Below are 17,809 nucleotides of genomic sequence, written 5' to 3'. Positions count from 1 at the left end.
TAACATTTGGTGTGACAAACGGATTAAAGTTAAAATTTCCTGTGGAGAACCATGAAGTAAGGGATCATGCTCTATACCTATCGGGTATACCCCATTTTGTATATCCAGTATTTTTTCTAGTAGCCCTTTTGGATCAAGGAACTCCTATCAAATTTCGCAACCATAGATATATAATCTCCCACTTGCAAATCCTTGAATTTATTATTTGGACTATCTGTTCAGCTACACATTTTTGGCCAATTGTACATTGTGTTTTTATTAATTTTTCTTTTTCACAAAGATTGCATATCCCTTTACTTTCATTACAGGATAAGCACAGTTTTCTTTTTGCCCATTTTCTTTATTAACAATTAAAATATTTTCTGTTATACAGTGGATAATTTTAATAAGTTGATCCTAAAGTTAAACTATTATCCAAAAAACTTGAAAACTTTTCAACCTGATTTATTTCAATTCTCATTGTCTTTGACATTGTTCTGATTCATTACTTCGTTAATACTTTGATGCCCATTGATATTACCTCCTTCTCTCACAACAATATCCTGCAAGACAATTGGTATGTAATCAGTGTTAAAGATTTCTGATTCTGACTCATTTGGAATATTATTTACCATATTATCGCTTTCCTCGAAGTTGTTTACTGAATTTTACGTTTGTGAATTTGGTCCTCATCGTCGTTTTATAAAAATGACTAGCCAGATAGAAAAATTATGAATCGATAATTAATATTTGATAATCTGGCCGCCTTTTATAAAGTGACGAATTTTATAATGTTTTTAATTATTAGGAAAAAATTGCATTTTTTTTTAGTTATTATAAAATAGATATAGATAGAAAGATTAATAGAAGAAATTAGATATTATAGAAATAATTAAATTTTTAGAAAATGTTTTTTTATACAATAAGGTAATACATTGAATTCAAGTTAAATTAAATCTTAGGTAAGTATAGTCTATACGAACAAACCAATATAATCTCTTCCTAAGAATGTCAGAATAATTAACATTATAGAATTTAAAAAACAATTCATATATTCATATTTTTTTATTAGTATGACATTCACATGTTTATACTATCACAACGTCCAGTTTATAATGAGCACCGGCTTTTCAGGATCAGGTACAAATGTTTCTATTTATTAGGAGAAAACGTAATTACAAACAATTTAATTCTTGGAACCAATATGTTGTTTTTATTTTTAATATAAATTTCATTCAAGTTTAGTTTCAAGTTTAAATTAAATCTTAGGTGAAGGTGAGTATAGTATATACAGTATTGTGTAAAAAGATAGCAACATTGAACTTTCCTATTATATATCTTTTAGTATCTATTTTATAAGTAAGGTTTATATATTATTTACAAGAATAGTTAGAGCCTGTTTCTATTTTCATATTATCATATTTTTTGTATCATAATAAATAAAACACCAAATTGTTTTATGCAAATTTATTATTCAAAAATATAGCAACAAAAAATAGTTTTGATTCTAAAAAAATATAACCCAACTAAATTAAAATCAATTCAATATTGCGTGTAGTTCTTTTATAGTTTTGTAGTTCCTTTATAACATCTGCACATCGTCTTGGCATGGACTCAGTTAATTTCATAATATCCTCATTGTTCACTTCTTTCCAAGCGTTTTCCACTATTTCAAAGAGAATATTTGTATTAGAGCATGTTAGGTGCCTGATTTTGGTGTCAATGTAATGCCATAAATTCTCTATAGGGTTTAGCTCTGGCGATTGAGATGGCCAGACCATTATATTTATTTTTTCATCACCTCTTAACCAATTGAGAAGCATGTTTTGGATCGTTGTCATGCTGAAATATGGCTGTTTTGACTTGAAAACTGGCATGACTTCATCCATATATGGCACTAAATGTGTTTGCAGAATGTCTTTGTACATGAAATGATCCATTTTGCCCACTATTCTTACTATGGGTTCCATGCAAGGAGCTGAGAAACATCCCATACAAGAATATTTCCCCCTCCATGTTTAACTGTGGGGCAAATCCTTTTCTTTTCACTGGGGCTTTGTTCTGACGTACATCACTCCTGTGATCTGTGAAGTGTGACCTGTGAAGCCGTAAGCTTCTTGCAATGTCACTCTGCCTAACACCATTTTCATAATGCTCCACAATAATCTTTCTTACATCACCAAAGACGGTTTTTGAGCGACCCATTTTAAGTTATTTCTGAGATTCAAAAATAACAATTTTACAGCAGGTAAATCGATATTTAACTGATAAAATAAATGCGAAACAAGAATGTTGCTATATTTATGCACATTGTCTAAATAAACAAACATGAGGTTCCTTACTCTGCATTGGCATTCTTATGATATCTCGTTATATTTATAAATAATACAGAGGCGTGTACTTAAAAGTAAAGAAATAATATGGAATAAATAAAGGAGCAAATAATATTTTTGAAAACATCGCTTGTTGCTATATTTATGCACAATACTGTATACATACATACAATGCAATTTAGTCTCTTCCCTAGAACTTAAGAATAATTTCAAAATAATGAAAATTATAAAATAATAAAAATTTTATGACGTTTTGCAATTTTTTTTTATTTATGAAGTTGAAGTTGGTTTCAATTAATTTGCTTAGTAAAGGAAGACATTCAAATGTTTATACCGTCACGATAAATTTATAATAGGTACAGGTTTTCGATCAGATACAAATGTTTTTTTCATGTAAATTAATAAATTTGATACAAGAATAATTTCTTAATAATAAAATTATAAAATAAAAAATATTATATGCCATTTTGCAATTTTTTTTTAATTATGAAGAAAAACTTGAGTAGACATTTTTTAGTAATTATGAATAATTTAATTAGAATTTCATTATATTGGATTTTTTAAAAAATAAGAGTGAATAATAATATTGCTTTAATATTTCTAAAATATAAATTACAATTAAATAAAAAATAAAACTCAATATATGCACATATATTATATATACCAATTAAAATTATATTGGCATATCACATAGAATATGGAGAACTTCTATTAGTAGCGACTGCATGGAAGTTTAAGAAGAAGAATGTAACATAATTGCATGTACTGAATTTTACAAATTTCATTAAAAAAAATTTACCATTTGTATTAAAAATCGTAAAGATAAATGATGTTGAACAAGTCAAAATTATTTACAAAAAAGAAGATTCTGAATAATTCAATACTAATTAAGTCTTAAAACTAACAAAAAATAAGCCTGTTTACAAAAGTTGAAAACCATAATAGGAACTAGAAAAAATTAATACTGCAAAAATATTTATTTCTTTAAATGTCACGTTTGCAATAATTGTAGCTCTGACTGAAAAATGTCATAAAAATTATAGATAAAATACTATAACATATAATTTAGTATAACAATTACAATATCGGGTATATCAATGCATTGTGTTCTTAGTAAATTGATATGGAAAAAATATAATAATTTTCCTATAAAATTCGCAAAAATGTTGATTATTACTTATTACCTATTTTGTACAAAAAAAAAATACAATAAATTTGATACATGCCAAGGAGCTATTTTAATTAAACAAACAATTTAAAATTTTGTGAGATTATCAGCTTTAAAGAGATAGCATGAAAATCTTTTGATCTTAATGCCACTAAGGGATATTAGCTAACGGCTTGCCTTTGACAGAAGTATAGGGGGATGACATTTTAAATCCTTTAGATAAAATAGAGTTTGGATTAACATTAATTCGCTAAAAGAAATTAATGATGTACATAATAAACGAAAAACCAGTTATTAAATATATATTATGGAATTTTAAACGACAGTAAACTGATCAATAAATCCATAGTAAACTTAAATCATCAATAAAAAAATATATCAATAACAACAAATCATAGAAGTAAATTACATGGGCAAAAGAACCAGGAAGTGGTCTAAAATCGAGAATAAAAGCATTAACTTTCACGGTAGATTGACCATAGGAACAGGAATTTGAAATATGAAGCTCATTTTGCTTAACAGTTCATTTCATTAGGATTTAACATTGGATTTTGATTTCTGTTTGCGTTTTCTGTTTATTTATGGTTATTTTAGCGGTATTCCGGATGTTCACTTTTATAGTGTATTCCATTAGGATAAGAATACGAAAACTGTTACGAGTTTTGAAAGTATAAAGAAAAATCATATTAGGTATCTCAACCCATTCTTGATATATTAAAAAAGTCGACATTTTTACATTATACTAAGGGGTTTGTTTCTATTTCCATTTTACAAACTTTTTTATATAAAAACCTTCTTTATTTACTTTAATTTTTTATTTTCTATTACAACCCGGTCTAAATATTCTCTTTCTTACGTAGTTATAATTCAAATCTCAAACATTATTTAATTCTATAACTGTTTACATAAAATGGCTGCTTTTTTTAATATCTTGTATATTATTACGTCACCTATATATTATCTAATATCTCTCATGGTCATACTGCTTTTTATTCTTCAATAATGATCTAAAAACAAAAAAGAAGTCAGGAAATCCGAAATAAAGAATGAAATCTAAAAATCGGTTAAAAGTACGCTTTTTGGCCAAAATTAAAACTTATAAGTTTATATTAAAACTCCTTAAGTTTTAATGTCCTCCCGAAGAGGCTTAAGAAGCCTCCTGAAGATCATTAGCGAAACACGTGTCGAGAATTAGGTAAATAAAGAATTTTGGCTAGTGGTAAAAGTCTTTTGAAGCATAGTTATGGTTAAAATATTGATTTTCCCTTTTGGTTAGTTTCTACGGTTTAAGTGTAAAACTGTTTTAAGGTTTCTCATTTTATGATTTGTTTGTATCTTGGAAATTGTTGAAGCAAAGTATGTTGCATGACTCACCAAATTTAATGGAATTCTAAGTTGATTTAAAAAAAAAACAGTGTCTCATCTGAAATAACCGTGCGGTGACTAATTCCAGTACAATTATTAGGAGATGCACCACTAATAATTAGCTTAAAAAATGTTATAACTATACATTTTTCATATTTTAAGGTCATCTCTGAAAACCTATTTCTAGACCACTGTATGTTACATTTTTAAATATTTAACCTCAATTAGGGCTGGGCCTGTTACGTTTTACCGGCAATTAACACCGAAAAGGTAAATGAACGTATAACATCAATAAATACCCTACCCAAAAAAAAAACACAATCAATAATTATTTTACTACCTACTTACTCACTGAGCGAGGAGTAAAAATATAATCGCATGTAATGAGAGGAGGCGCGCGCCACGCTACACAAAATTGCACAACGTTAGCTACGTCGATGAGAATAATAATAATAATGCACCTTGGCTTGTTTTTGTTATTCTTACTTGCCGGCCGGGAACTCGATAATAATAATAAACAAACACAACAATTTACCGGTGAAAAAATCGACCTGCATGCGCTGTCGTCGTTGCAATAACGTTGCGTAATGTGATACGTCTTTTATTATTAATTGGAGGAGTCTGGTTGCTCCATATTACTTTCATTTTTGTATTTAATAAAATGTAGGTAAAAAATGGGTAAAATTTTAGGGAGAAGTTGAACTTGAAGAAAATTTTATTATTTTACTTTAGAGGGTTTAACTTCCGGTGTAAATATTTAAATTTGAGAAAGTAAATGCCAACAAACTTGATTATTTACATAATGTACATGTTGTGGTTGTATATAATATATTTTATTCTGCGTAAAAGTTCGCTATAAATGTTACCTTGAAATTTTTTAGAAACGGTTTCGCTACGTATTAAATATTTTTAATTATATTATTTTGTAAGCATTTAATAATATTGCAGTAAATTAATAATTTAATTATTTCTTTCAAATACTTGCAGTAATTCTTTATAAAAACTTGTTATTTTTTTCTCTAATTACCTATTCAAAATTTTCTAATATTTTATTTTTGTGAAATGCCTTATTTATTTATATTTCTTTGATTAGTAAAACATTTTGTTATTTTTTCTAAGCAGTTAAAAAAAGTAACAAAAGCATGCTTAATTATATAAACTATTAATTAAAAAATCAAAACTATGTGGAATAATAAATAATTTATTACTTTAAATAGGCTGAAAACGATAATAAACTGCGTTCATCGCATCGCCTGGAAGTTGTTATAAAATGATTCGATTTTTTTTAGTTAAATAAGGATGCAGACAATAAAATCCTTGCTAAGGTAGTTTAAGAAAAAACTGAACTTTTTTTTTTTGTTTAAAAATATGCAAACATTCTTTTAGGGAATAAATATGTGGAAGCAAATCATTATAATATTTATTTAGAAAATTTGATTTTCGTTGTTGTTACTTCTTCTAGTTTCTCGAAGTTTCCAATTTTATAATATTTTTAAATTTCTTTCATGTAGTAAATATTTCTTTTTCCAGTCTGTCAATAAGCTATTTGACTTTTGAATGAAATTACAAAAATAGTTTAATTATTATTTAGCAATAATAAATTGTTAATTACTTCGAAGAAATTCAAAATTATGCTTAAATATTCAATAAAACTCCGAAAAAACGGCTGAATGGTTCGTATATTTTCAAAAATATAATTAAAATATTACATACATAAGTTCGCTCTAAGTAAGGTACGAATAATACTTTTTAAAAATTCTTGGATTTCAAATTATTTTGGAAATTTGAAAATGTCAGGCAAATTCAAAAAATCTCTTATTTTTACCACATCCATGCTTGTCTAAGCACTGAATTAGTTGTTCCTTTCATTTCCCAACTTAACATGGTTAAAAATATACCTATAATTGACTATTCTTATCTAGGATTGTATTTCTAATAATGACATCTCGATTTTTGTTGTCTTTTTAACTAATTGCGTTGACTAAAACTTGATTAAAATTCAATGATTGACTCCTTTGGACTTTTTAAACTTTAAATTACTCTCCGTGTTCTTTGTTTCACGCTAACCAATAAATTTAGAATAGGTCGATCGTAAAATGCGCAACGTATGTCCCCAAGTATCACGATAAACCAAATTCGATTTTTCCCAAAGAGCAGATACACCAATAACATTTAACGGTAATTTTGGAACCGCACTACACAGAGAAAGTACCGGCTGCGCTCCATCTTGGAAGTTCGATCTTCATTCTGCCGTATTTTTCTCTTCCCAACCCGCGGAGGAATTTTTCTCGGTCTTTTTTTGTTGTTGTATCAATTAATGGGCTCGCTTTATCTCGCATTCCATCTATTTTGGGTTTCGCTTTTGATGTTCCAAATTACATGCTAATTGTGATAACTTTGTATGTATAGTGTATTGCACTATATACAGTGTGGTGACTTTAACTGGAATAAATTCAGTTAAAACTAATCAAAATTTATCTCGCAAAATTCCTGAGACCCGTCGATTTTTGTTTATTTTTTTCACATTTCAAGATAGTTTTTGTATTTTTTCACCTACAGGGGGGGTCCAAATTAACCCCAACTTTTTTTTTTCAAATGGAAAGCCACTTTTTTTAAACTCTCATTGAAAAGAGCCCTTTTTCTTGATTAAATTGCCCTATTTACTTTTGTGATTATCTAAAGGAGAAATACGAAAAAAAAAATAAAAACCATTAAATTATTAAAAGTTGCGTTTAATGTATAAGATGCCAAAATGAGCACCATTTACTTGTTGGCAAAGCCCAAGACAATAATAAAATTCGTTTCTGACATTTTCTAACACTTCTGGAGATATTTGTCGGATTTCTTGCCTAATACGTTCTTTGAGTTCGTCTAGGTTTCCTGGTTTGCTCATATAAATTTGACTTTTCAAATGTCCCCACAGAAAAAAATCAAGTGGGATTAGATCGGGAGAACGTGCCGGCCACTCGGATATAAGGCACGTAAGACTGGAACTAGTTCATGTTCAAGAAATTCTAGATATCTTTCCCCAGTTAAAGTATCATTTAAAAATATGGGCCCTATAACTTGCCTGCCAATTATGCCAGCCCAAACATTAGTTTTCTGGGGATATTGTGTATTAGTTTCCATTACCCAGTGTGGGTTCTCGTCAGACCAGTAGCGACAGTTCTGCTTATTAACATGGCCATTTAGGGTGAATGTAGCCTCATCAGAAAAAAGGATCCACTCCGAAGATATGCGATTTTCGTCAATGGCGTTCATCATTAATTCACAGAACTGAACTCTGCGATCTGGATCGTCTTCCAATAACTCTTGAACGGGTTGCATTTTATAAGGTCGTTTGTTTGCACTTTTTAAAATTTTTAGCACAGATTTATGATGAATAGAGTTTTCGCAAGCTACTCTTCTGGCTGCAGTTACCGGATTTTCTTCCATCGCTAACAATACATTTAATTGGGTGTTTTCATCGATTTTACTAACCGTACCTTGGTTAATAGGTTGCAAATCTGGATATTTCTGCCTGAATAAGTGGACAACCTCTAGCTGAGTACGACTTCTGTCCCCATAACCAATCATCATTAAGATTTCAATCTTGTGGGATTCGGATAAATAAGGCATTTTTTCAATATAAGTTAACTTATTTAACAACTGGTTGAAATTCACTTTAACATTGACACTACAACAATGTCAGGAAATATCTCGATACCAATAAAATAAACAAACACGCCAAAAATTTACCAACACAAAATATTTCGAGACTTTTAATAATTTAATGGTTTTTATTTTTTTCTCGTATTTCTCCTTTAGATAATCACAAAAGTAAATAGGGCAATTTAATCAGGAAAAACGGCTCTTTTCAATGAGAGTTTAAAAAAATTGGCTTTCCATTTGAAAAAAAAAGTTTGGGTTAATTTAGACCCCCCCTGTAGGTGAAAAAATACAAAAACTATCTTGAAATGTGAAAAAAAATAAACAAAAATCGACGGGTCTCAGGAATTTTGCGAGATAAATTTTGATTAGTTTTAACTGAATTTATTCCAGTTAAAGTCACCACACTGTATAGGATACTCCGAAATGATCAGCAACTTTCTTTATGTCAAAATGCTGTTTTAAAAAATAGCAAAGACAAAAGTTTTGACCTGCAGTTGATAATAATAACCGTTGTATATACCTAAAATTTCAAACAACTATATGACCAGGCGTTTTAGATGCGTCAGGTCAAATATTGCGACGTAATTTCGGAACACCCTCTATGTTTTTAATATTCCCAGATGGATAAAAAACCGGCTTAAAAGTACCTGGTATTATAATTAAAGTAAAGCGTGATAGGTACGGTAGATTATTTTAAAAACATGTTCTTCCTCGTATTCACGGTTGACAGCACCTTGGACCCTTCGGATTTCAACTCAAAGGGCAAGAACCACTTGTTAAACGCGAGCAGGCACCAGACAGCAGCGGCGTGTGTTGAATTTTATGAATCGTCCAATTAAATAAATTGTTAAATAGTTTTTTAAATAAATAGTGGAATAATTCGCCACGCTCTGTTGGATACTGCCGTCATATAGCGGTGTTAACCATCGGAAACCAATTAACTATGCAACGGTGATTAATGGATAAAAACGTTTTATAGGGCGTATTTAAGGTTTGTTAGTAAATTAGTCATTACAAAAGTTTTATTTATTTTAATTTAAATACTGGGTGCTTAATTGGTAACATAAGTTTCAGTCATATTTACTTTGGTTCGTTGGATAAGGGTTCTTTTATAAGGTTGATTCTAAATAAGGAGTTGTCTAATTAGGTTCAGATTATATTTCTGATATGATCTAAGAACTTAAAAGAATTTAGTTTTTGAAAACTTTTAAGCTTGGACTTTTACATGTATTAAATCTAAAAATTCTTAGTGCTGTAAAAAAAATGTTAGCCGCAGCAAAAAATTTTCACTTATGCTTATCATTAGCTATAATCACCGAAGTTTTATGTTTTTAGAGACTATTAACAATTTATATTCTTTAAATATACACCTGTTTTTTGCACGTTTCAAATAACTTATGAAATTATTTACTTGTAGCATATTGACGCGGCAACTTGAATTTAAATCTGCAAATCCCTTAAATGTTTTGTCTGCCTTCCTTTTTACATTTAAATAAGTTTGGTATTAATATAATAAGTATATAAAATTCTAATATAATAAATATTAAGGCTAGGAAATACAATTTTTCTATCTGACCAAACTAACATTGTAAAAAAATACAAAAATGTATATAACATTGTGTGGATTTGAACCTGGGAATACTGAAATGCAAAACCATTAACTGCAACTACTACGCCAGGTATAAAGCATAGTTAATTGGAAAAGAGATTGGACTTTACTACAAAAATATATTATTGCTCAACACAACAAATTCATACTAAGGACTGCACTTTTGAGTACGAAATGGTATTAAAAACACTTGATGACCATGTAAAAAGCAATAAAATACCTCCAATAGATTATAGAAATCATTGCAAATTACGTACTATGTTCTAACATCAAATTGCTAACTAACAACATAGCGCGTATTTAGATAATTATGTAAAGCACCGCCTTTTTCCCGGCTATATCTGTCATAAAACGATGTTGTAAATACTTACAGCTATCTATACGCGGCTCCCCTTTGGCATAATTACTCTCGTTTGATATACAGTGCGATACGGTTTTCACCCGCTTTGGGCGGATTATAGCAATAGGTATTAACATTAATAATCGACTGGAACTAAGTAATCGAAAGCGGCTATGTAAAGCTTTTGCGCGTATATTTACTGATATATTGATTTGTTCTTTGCAATATTCGGGAAATGCTTAAGTTAAGTACTGCGTTATTAAACTTTTTTATGTAAAAGGTACTAGGGGATATAAATCTGATGTTGAGCAATTGTATACCTAATATAAAAGGTTATTTTCAAGGCGTTGGCTTTTCTTGCATTCAGTATTGCCGTGGAATTTTCGAGACCAACTTATCGTTTAAAAAGAATTTCTAGTTATTATAATTCTCTTAAATGAAAAGACTTGTCAAGTAGGAACACTTATCTAGCAATTACCCTAAATTTCCGTTTAGTGAATCTTTGTGAATATCTTGCGAGAGACAACTGTTCCTTTTTCACATCATTTTGTTAGTTTCAAGGATTTAGGCGAATTATTAATTTCCCAGAGGTTTTGAAATCAACAAGAATTTCTAATTTTGCACTAAGATGCAATTAGTTGCACTGATGTTCCATAATAAAATTCATAAAGTTCTACTTAACTTTAAATATAGGATTGCTGCTTTCAGCTTTGGAATAAGGGGGTAAAAATGCAGAAAACGAAATAAAAATGCAAGAGAGGACAAATGTATAGTTTCAATGCTTTAGTCTAAAATCTCACTATAATATTTAATATATAAGGTCTATATTTAGCCTGAAAAAATATTTTTTATCAAGAATTAATGATCGATTTGACTAAAATTTAATTTGTTTACAATTTTGTTGGTTTACTATGCTGTATGTTGGGAAAATGAAAACAAATCTCCTTCCTCTGATATGCAACTGCATCAATATTAATTATTATCATTTATGTAGAATTTTAAGTTGTGAATTATTTAAAGTATAGTCACTGCTGTAGGTGTCAGTATTTGAATGTGATGTGAAGATCCACGTATAATTCTAGCAATTGTTCATGTCCCGTTCAAAAGAAACTTACACTGATAAAAAATATATGTAAATTTACAGACCAGATCATTGGCCACTTTGATGCCATATCACATAAGTGTAAAATTACATTTTCATCTGAATTTTACATTTTAGTTTTACTACTTGTATGTAAAAAGTTTAAATGTATATTTACAACTTACTATTGATTATCACATTAAAAATGTAATTATTTAATGTAAAAGTAGAATTATAGCAAATGTATAATTACACCAATTAATGTAACCAAACTTACGTAGATTTAGTGTGTAATTTTACATAAACATTTGTAAAATTACACATTATATTTCCTACGTAATCTATGAATTATTACCCCGAGTTTTTTCAGTTAAATAATTGTATTATAAAGAAAATGCTAGTATTTTTATCTTCAATTAACTTTATTTGCCAAATAATTTCCACAGACACCACCAATTGAATCGTGAGCTTCTTCTATGGAAATTGTTTGACGAATAAAGTCAATTCAAGTCATATCAAATTTCGGATATGAAAATACTGATTTTTATTTATAGTACATTTATTTAGCTGTTATACATATTATTATGTTTAATTTTTTTTATATTATTGAAAAATTTTAAAAAAAATCCAACCTCTAGGTATTTAAAAAAAAAACAGTTTTATTTCACCAAGTTTAATTAAACAAAATCTGTATCTAGTTAAAAGAAAATAATTTTCATACAAATTTATATTTTTTATGTAATATGTACTAAAATTTAAAATAAAAACATACTAAATAAACTCTGAATTACCATATCAATTAATTTAATTACATGTTCATATTTTAAATACTCTCGAGAACTGTATCTAAAATATGAATTTGTAATGAGAATAATCAGAAAAGCAAAACACATACTATTAAAATGCAAAATATCTACCCTAAGTAATAAGTATGTATATTAAATTAGGAACATGGTGATATATTAGGTTATCATAGAATGATGTTATTAAAAATGGTCAAATAAAAATTATGTATAACCAGTTTCACCTGCCTATTTAAGAGTTATAAATATAAATGCATAAAAATATGTATAATAAACGACAACAAAAAAGTCAAATAAACATTAAATACAAATATGTATACGAAAATAGATATACCTAAAATAATAAGTATATTAAATTAGGAAAATGGTAGATAAATTTAGGTATTATGTTTTCATAGTAGGTATGGTATTAAAAATGGTCAAACTAAAACCAGTTTCATCTGCTTATTATTTAGCAGTCATATAGTAAAAATAAGATAAACAACAAAAATACAGTCATTCTAGACACTAACCCAGAACAAAAAAAACAGTAAATAGAATAATTTAAACAAATTTATGAAAATGCTTTGGTAAGATTTTTCATCAAAGTAAGAACTTTCCCTTTTGAAGTTGATTTAGCTTTTGTGCCCGAATCAGGATGAATTTTTAAATGAAACCTTTGTAACATCTCCAGAGTTATAGCTGCTGTTTTGGGAAAAATCAGATTCATTACAGAATAAAGTCCAAAACACACTAATAGGCTTTCAATAAATGATGTGTCCTCATAGATCTCTTGCTTTTCCATAAAGACTTTGTAATATTTAGTTTCGTCCTTAGCTAAAATATATAAAATCAAAAAATTGCTTTTAATTACTTATTATACTTACAAGTCACCAATATACTAGGCGCCAAAATTGAAATATATTGAGACAATTGTTCAGGATTTTCCGGCTGATCCTAAAAAAAATGATAAGAATTTAATTTATAATAATTTGATTATTCTTACATGATAAACTAAAATTGATTTTGACAAGTCTTCTTTAAAATATTTTCCATAAAATTTTACACATCCTTCTATTTGGTTAATTTTGTCATAGTCAGGATTGCATAATTTTTTTTCGACTCCATATTTAATTATTATTTAAGGCATACATTTTAAGGCATTTCCTTTTTTCATGTGATTATAAACATGCTTTAAAAATTGACTTTTGTTAGTTTGTACAAACTGACAATTTTCTAAAGAACACTTGTAAATAATTTCATTAAGTTTGGTTCCTGACACGACAGGTTTATAATGACTGCGATTTAAATGACTTTTAAATGCACTATATGTCGAAAATATCAACTTACATTCTTTACGAAAACACGGAAACCGTTTTCTTTTTTCGTGCCGGTAAAAATAAAGATGTTTTTCATATTTAGAAATAAATCTAAATGTTAACATACATACATATATGGCACTTAAACATTACTTACCTGTTTCTTTTTCTTTTTTTACACAATATAAAACACTTTTTTTTAAACCACAGCCCGGAAACGCATGCATTTGCAAATCCAAACATTTATGACCGTGTTTGGACCTATGTTGGTCGGCTAGTCGGCTGCAGCGTGGTCGGCGTCGGTCTCGTAGTCACATGACCCTCATCCGTTAATCGTATTGGTTAAGTCCACAAAGTACAATGTAAATTTACATTTTTTATGTATTTACAAATTGTAATGTGTATTTTTAAATGGTAATGCGTACGTTTACACGGTAGCAGTTAGTTCTAAATGGAAATTCACATAGGAATTTTGAGAGTTATTGTAAAAATATACTCAAAATGTATTTTTGCCATAAGCTATGGAAATATGCACTCAGTGATGTGCTTATATACAGTTCTAATTATTTTTTATGTAAAAACACTGAAATACGTGTAAAAAAAATGTAAAATTACCCTAATTTTTATCAGTGTAGTCTGACTCCTTTTATACGTCGAATTTTTTGTCCCGTCTCCACTCTCCATTATATTTTTCTAGATTCCCTTCTGCATTGTTAATGAACTTCCAATCTGTTCAGTAAGTCGATCACTCTCTTGAGACCTTAATTTTTAGAGAACGACTTAGTTACGCTCGACTCTTTGATCATGAGTACATTTACTCATTTGTTTTTTCTTTAACAAATTCTCAAATTTATTGATGCATACAGTTAGAAAATTAGAAATATTTCTGGTCTGATGGTAACTTCTTTCTCGCGTTGAATTTTATGCCTATATTCCGTTATTTTCTTCTAGATTTTCTTCTGGTGTATCCGATGAACAAACTGCTTATTAGTCCTCTGCCTCAATTTCTAAGACGTTCATTATTATTGCTTATAGACAAGTAAACGATTTAGTGACGTTTGAATGTTCAAAAAACTTTTTATAATTTACTTTAAACATTCATTAGTTAGCATTTTCATTTACTTTTAATAAAATTTAAATTAATCTTAGAAGTGTTATAAATAAATTGGTCTGTTTCCTTAAGGTTGTGAAAGAGAATTTAATATTTCTTTTAAGTGTTTTATTACCTCATACTTATTCGGTATAATTTTCTTTAAGACAGTTAGGTTATTAAGAGTTTTTGGTTTATTATTTATTTTTCCACTTTTGTTGTAAATAATAAAATTTAAAAAAAATTTGATAAAAATAAGAATATAAAATTTCAGGATATAATAGTTAAGAAAACGACTACCGCACTATTCTTGCCAGATTATATAAGTAGTAATAGAACCAAGAGATAATCAATCCTAATGTTTTTAACGCAAAAAAGTTTTTAATGGATCTCAACTGCCTGGACTAAATATTTGATGTATAATATGAATATATTTCCATATATAGCTCCAGATACAGTTTCATAATTAATTTTGTGTTAAAAGAATCAGAACTCTAGAAGAAATCAAACCTGAGTGACGAGAATCAAGTAGTTTGCTTTCAGAATGAAACAAAATTACCTGACAAATAAAAACGTATAATTTTCAATTAATTTTACAGTTAAATTCTGACAGTGAGACGACTTTAAAGGTACTTATTAATTTTACATACTAATATTACAGTTTCGAGCAAATCTGATTTAATTTATTCGCACATGGCCGATGCGTGTATACCGTGGAATGTGCCTTTGCAGAATTTGAAATGCAAAATACAGCGAAGGCGTATTCTACCTGTATTAACGTGGTTCTTTTGTACCGGAGGATATACCCAGGTTTTGTCAAACTGGCGTGTAAATTGTTCACTTATTTATGTCTGCATTAAATTTGAATGTCTCCTTCCTATGTTCACGCTTAAGAGATCTTCCTATAAATAAACTACTAAAGTTATTCCCTAAAAATGTTGTCTCTATTTTAAGGTTGCGTCATATAATCTCGGATGGGCACATAAATAACATCACTAAAAATACCTGTCTAATTTACTTGTTTTAAAAATCTTCTAAATGCCTCTTCTATAGTTTCGATATCTGAATTACTCGAATAAAAATAGAATAGGAAAACCTAATGTCAAAGAACTCTTTAAAATTGACAGATTTGTTTCGAGTTTTTCATTGAAATTAATTAATATTTTTCAGATTTCTTGTTTATATTTAATTCTTTCAGAACGTAAACCTCGGAAAAACTAAATCTCCCGTTTATTCTTTGGCATTTTTAACAATAGAATAAAAATTTCGGAGCAGCTGGTCTTGCTTGCTTGCTCTTTTCTATTCTAGAAATTTGTTACGGTGCAAAAAATCGAAACAAAAGTTGAAAATCATAAGGCACACAAAACCGAGTGCGGGTCGCAAGAATAATAAGGGATAAATTTGAAATTAAACAAAAATATGGGCGTGAGATGATGAGGGCTTTTAGAGTTTCGAGGGTAGATAAGTTTCGTGTCACTTTCCGGTGACTTATGGGTACAAAAATTACTTTGTATAGGGGTGGGGTTTAGATAAAATTGGATACGGCTGTACCGATGTCGAGGATTTATAGATGTATTTAAGGAATTTCGTATTTTTTTGGGAATACAAGTATTACAGTTTGTGTTAACATTTTTGCAAATTTAGTGAATAATTGGTTGTGGTTCTGATAAAAAATTTGGCAATTGAAACAATCAAGCAACTTTTACTTATTACAAAATTACAATAACAATTATTACTTTACAAAAAATTGACCTTCATATTTTCCAAAATTTATTTATTAATATGATATGCATTACTTCCGATATATAAAATTTATTTCACTTCCATCCTATTCCTTATCCATAATTTAGTTTATCCCTAAAAGCGTGAATAAGAAGATGTATTTTATTGAAAACTTTTATTGGGCCTTTCTAAACTTTATACTTTCCAACGCCATGTGCAATATTTCCCATAGAGAATAACCGAAAACTTTCTTTTTGTTACAGCAGCTGCCGGACTCGCTAACAGGCGACAAGGAAGCATTGATATCTCCCAGTCAGGTCCAAATTGTGATATTAGACTTATAAGAATTTAAGCACATAAGAGAATATGATAGACAAAATGAATGATTCTATATTCGAGTCAATGTTACCATTGACTGTCGAACAGCTAAGTTCGGCTCCTTTGCTAAATGTATTTTTAAACGATGATGATGATGATGCTGATAAATCTCCTAAAGATTACTTAATGCCTTCGGATGACCAGTGGAAGAAATTCGAACTAGACTTTCCTGAGTTGGCTAATATAAATATTGATGATATATTTAACGGGAAACCTTCTAAAAATTTCGATTCTGGAGTTAATGATAGCAGTTGGGAACTACCATCCATGATAGAAGACAACTCAGATTGTTTGGTGTTTAACCACGACTGTATGTGGGGAGGATTTTGTGCAAGCAAAGATCACAACGCAGCTCCACGTCCTGGCTTGCGTTCTATTGTTCCCAAACCGCCTGTTATCAAAATGGAACCAGTCGATATGCCTAGGACGTTTAATGGCCAACAAAGTCTCTTGAAACCTTCAATTAAGGTGGCTTCAATGCCAACATCCCTCTTGGCTCCAACAAGCAGCGGCTCTGTTTCCGAATCACTTCTGACTCCCCCGGAATCCGACGATGAGGGACAGAAAACCAAAACAAACGGATTGTTAAAATTGCTAAATGATGCTATCAACGAATGTGACTTAGCCGAATATCTGGGAAAAGAAGAAATTATCGGAGTGAAACCAGAGCCTTCGATGGAAATTAAGGAGGAGGTGTTGGACATAAAGCAGGAGGAAGAACCCGCCGACGAAGATACCGAGTCTGAGCAAGATGAAATCGAGTATAGAATACGCACTCAGTTAGCCGCTGAGAATGATCACAGCTATTACAAAGATAAGAATGCCGATATGAGACACAATGATTATGGGCTTGATACACCTTCTGATTCAGGTTAGTAATGTACTGATATTTTATTAAATTGTTTGGTTGTACAACAAAAAATAGAGAAATTCTTGCTCTGGTAGTCTGGTCCAACTAGAATTTCACATATTAGGCAAAAAAAAGTTTAATG

General features: G+C 29.4%; 1 protein-coding gene and 2 long non-coding RNA genes across 6 annotated transcripts in view; 1 reads left to right on the top strand and 2 right to left on the bottom strand.

Annotated features, from left to right (window-relative positions):
• The window catches only part of LOC126741096 (transcriptional regulator Myc-2-like), a 92,028-nt gene that overhangs the window by 2,818 nt on the left and 71,401 nt on the right, over positions 1-17,809 (top strand). For 2 of the 3 annotated variants that reach the window (XM_050447418.1, XM_050447436.1), the window contains exon 2: positions 16,703-17,688. In XM_050447418.1, coding sequence (XP_050303375.1) covers positions 16,806-17,688 — 883 coding nt within the window. In that variant the 5' untranslated portion in view covers positions 16,703-16,805. The remainder of the gene's footprint in view (positions 1-16,702; positions 17,689-17,809) is intronic. The other variant, XM_050447427.1, reaches the window with a different exon arrangement.
• The window catches only part of LOC126741129 (uncharacterized), a 67,598-nt gene that overhangs the window by 27,950 nt on the left and 21,839 nt on the right, over positions 1-17,809 (bottom strand). The window lies entirely within an intron of this gene.
• On the bottom strand, positions 12,869-14,842 carry LOC126741134 (uncharacterized). Of its 2 annotated transcripts, none has more exons than XR_007662121.1 (3): positions 13,785-14,842; positions 13,196-13,265; positions 12,869-13,145 (listed from the first exon to the last, which is right to left on the bottom strand). It is a non-coding gene; the product is annotated as an uncharacterized LOC126741134 (long non-coding RNA). The 2 variants fall into 2 exon arrangements; XR_007662122.1 differs by lacking the exon at positions 13,785-14,842 and adding an exon at positions 13,315-13,770.

The sequence above is a fragment of the Anthonomus grandis genome, chromosome 1 (genome assembly GCF_022605725.1).
Source record: "Anthonomus grandis grandis chromosome 1, icAntGran1.3, whole genome shotgun sequence".
Lineage (NCBI taxonomy): Eukaryota > Metazoa > Arthropoda > Insecta > Coleoptera > Curculionidae > Anthonomus > Anthonomus grandis.
Note: the sequence above shows the minus strand (reverse complement) of the source record. Positions and strands in the feature narration are given on the sequence as shown.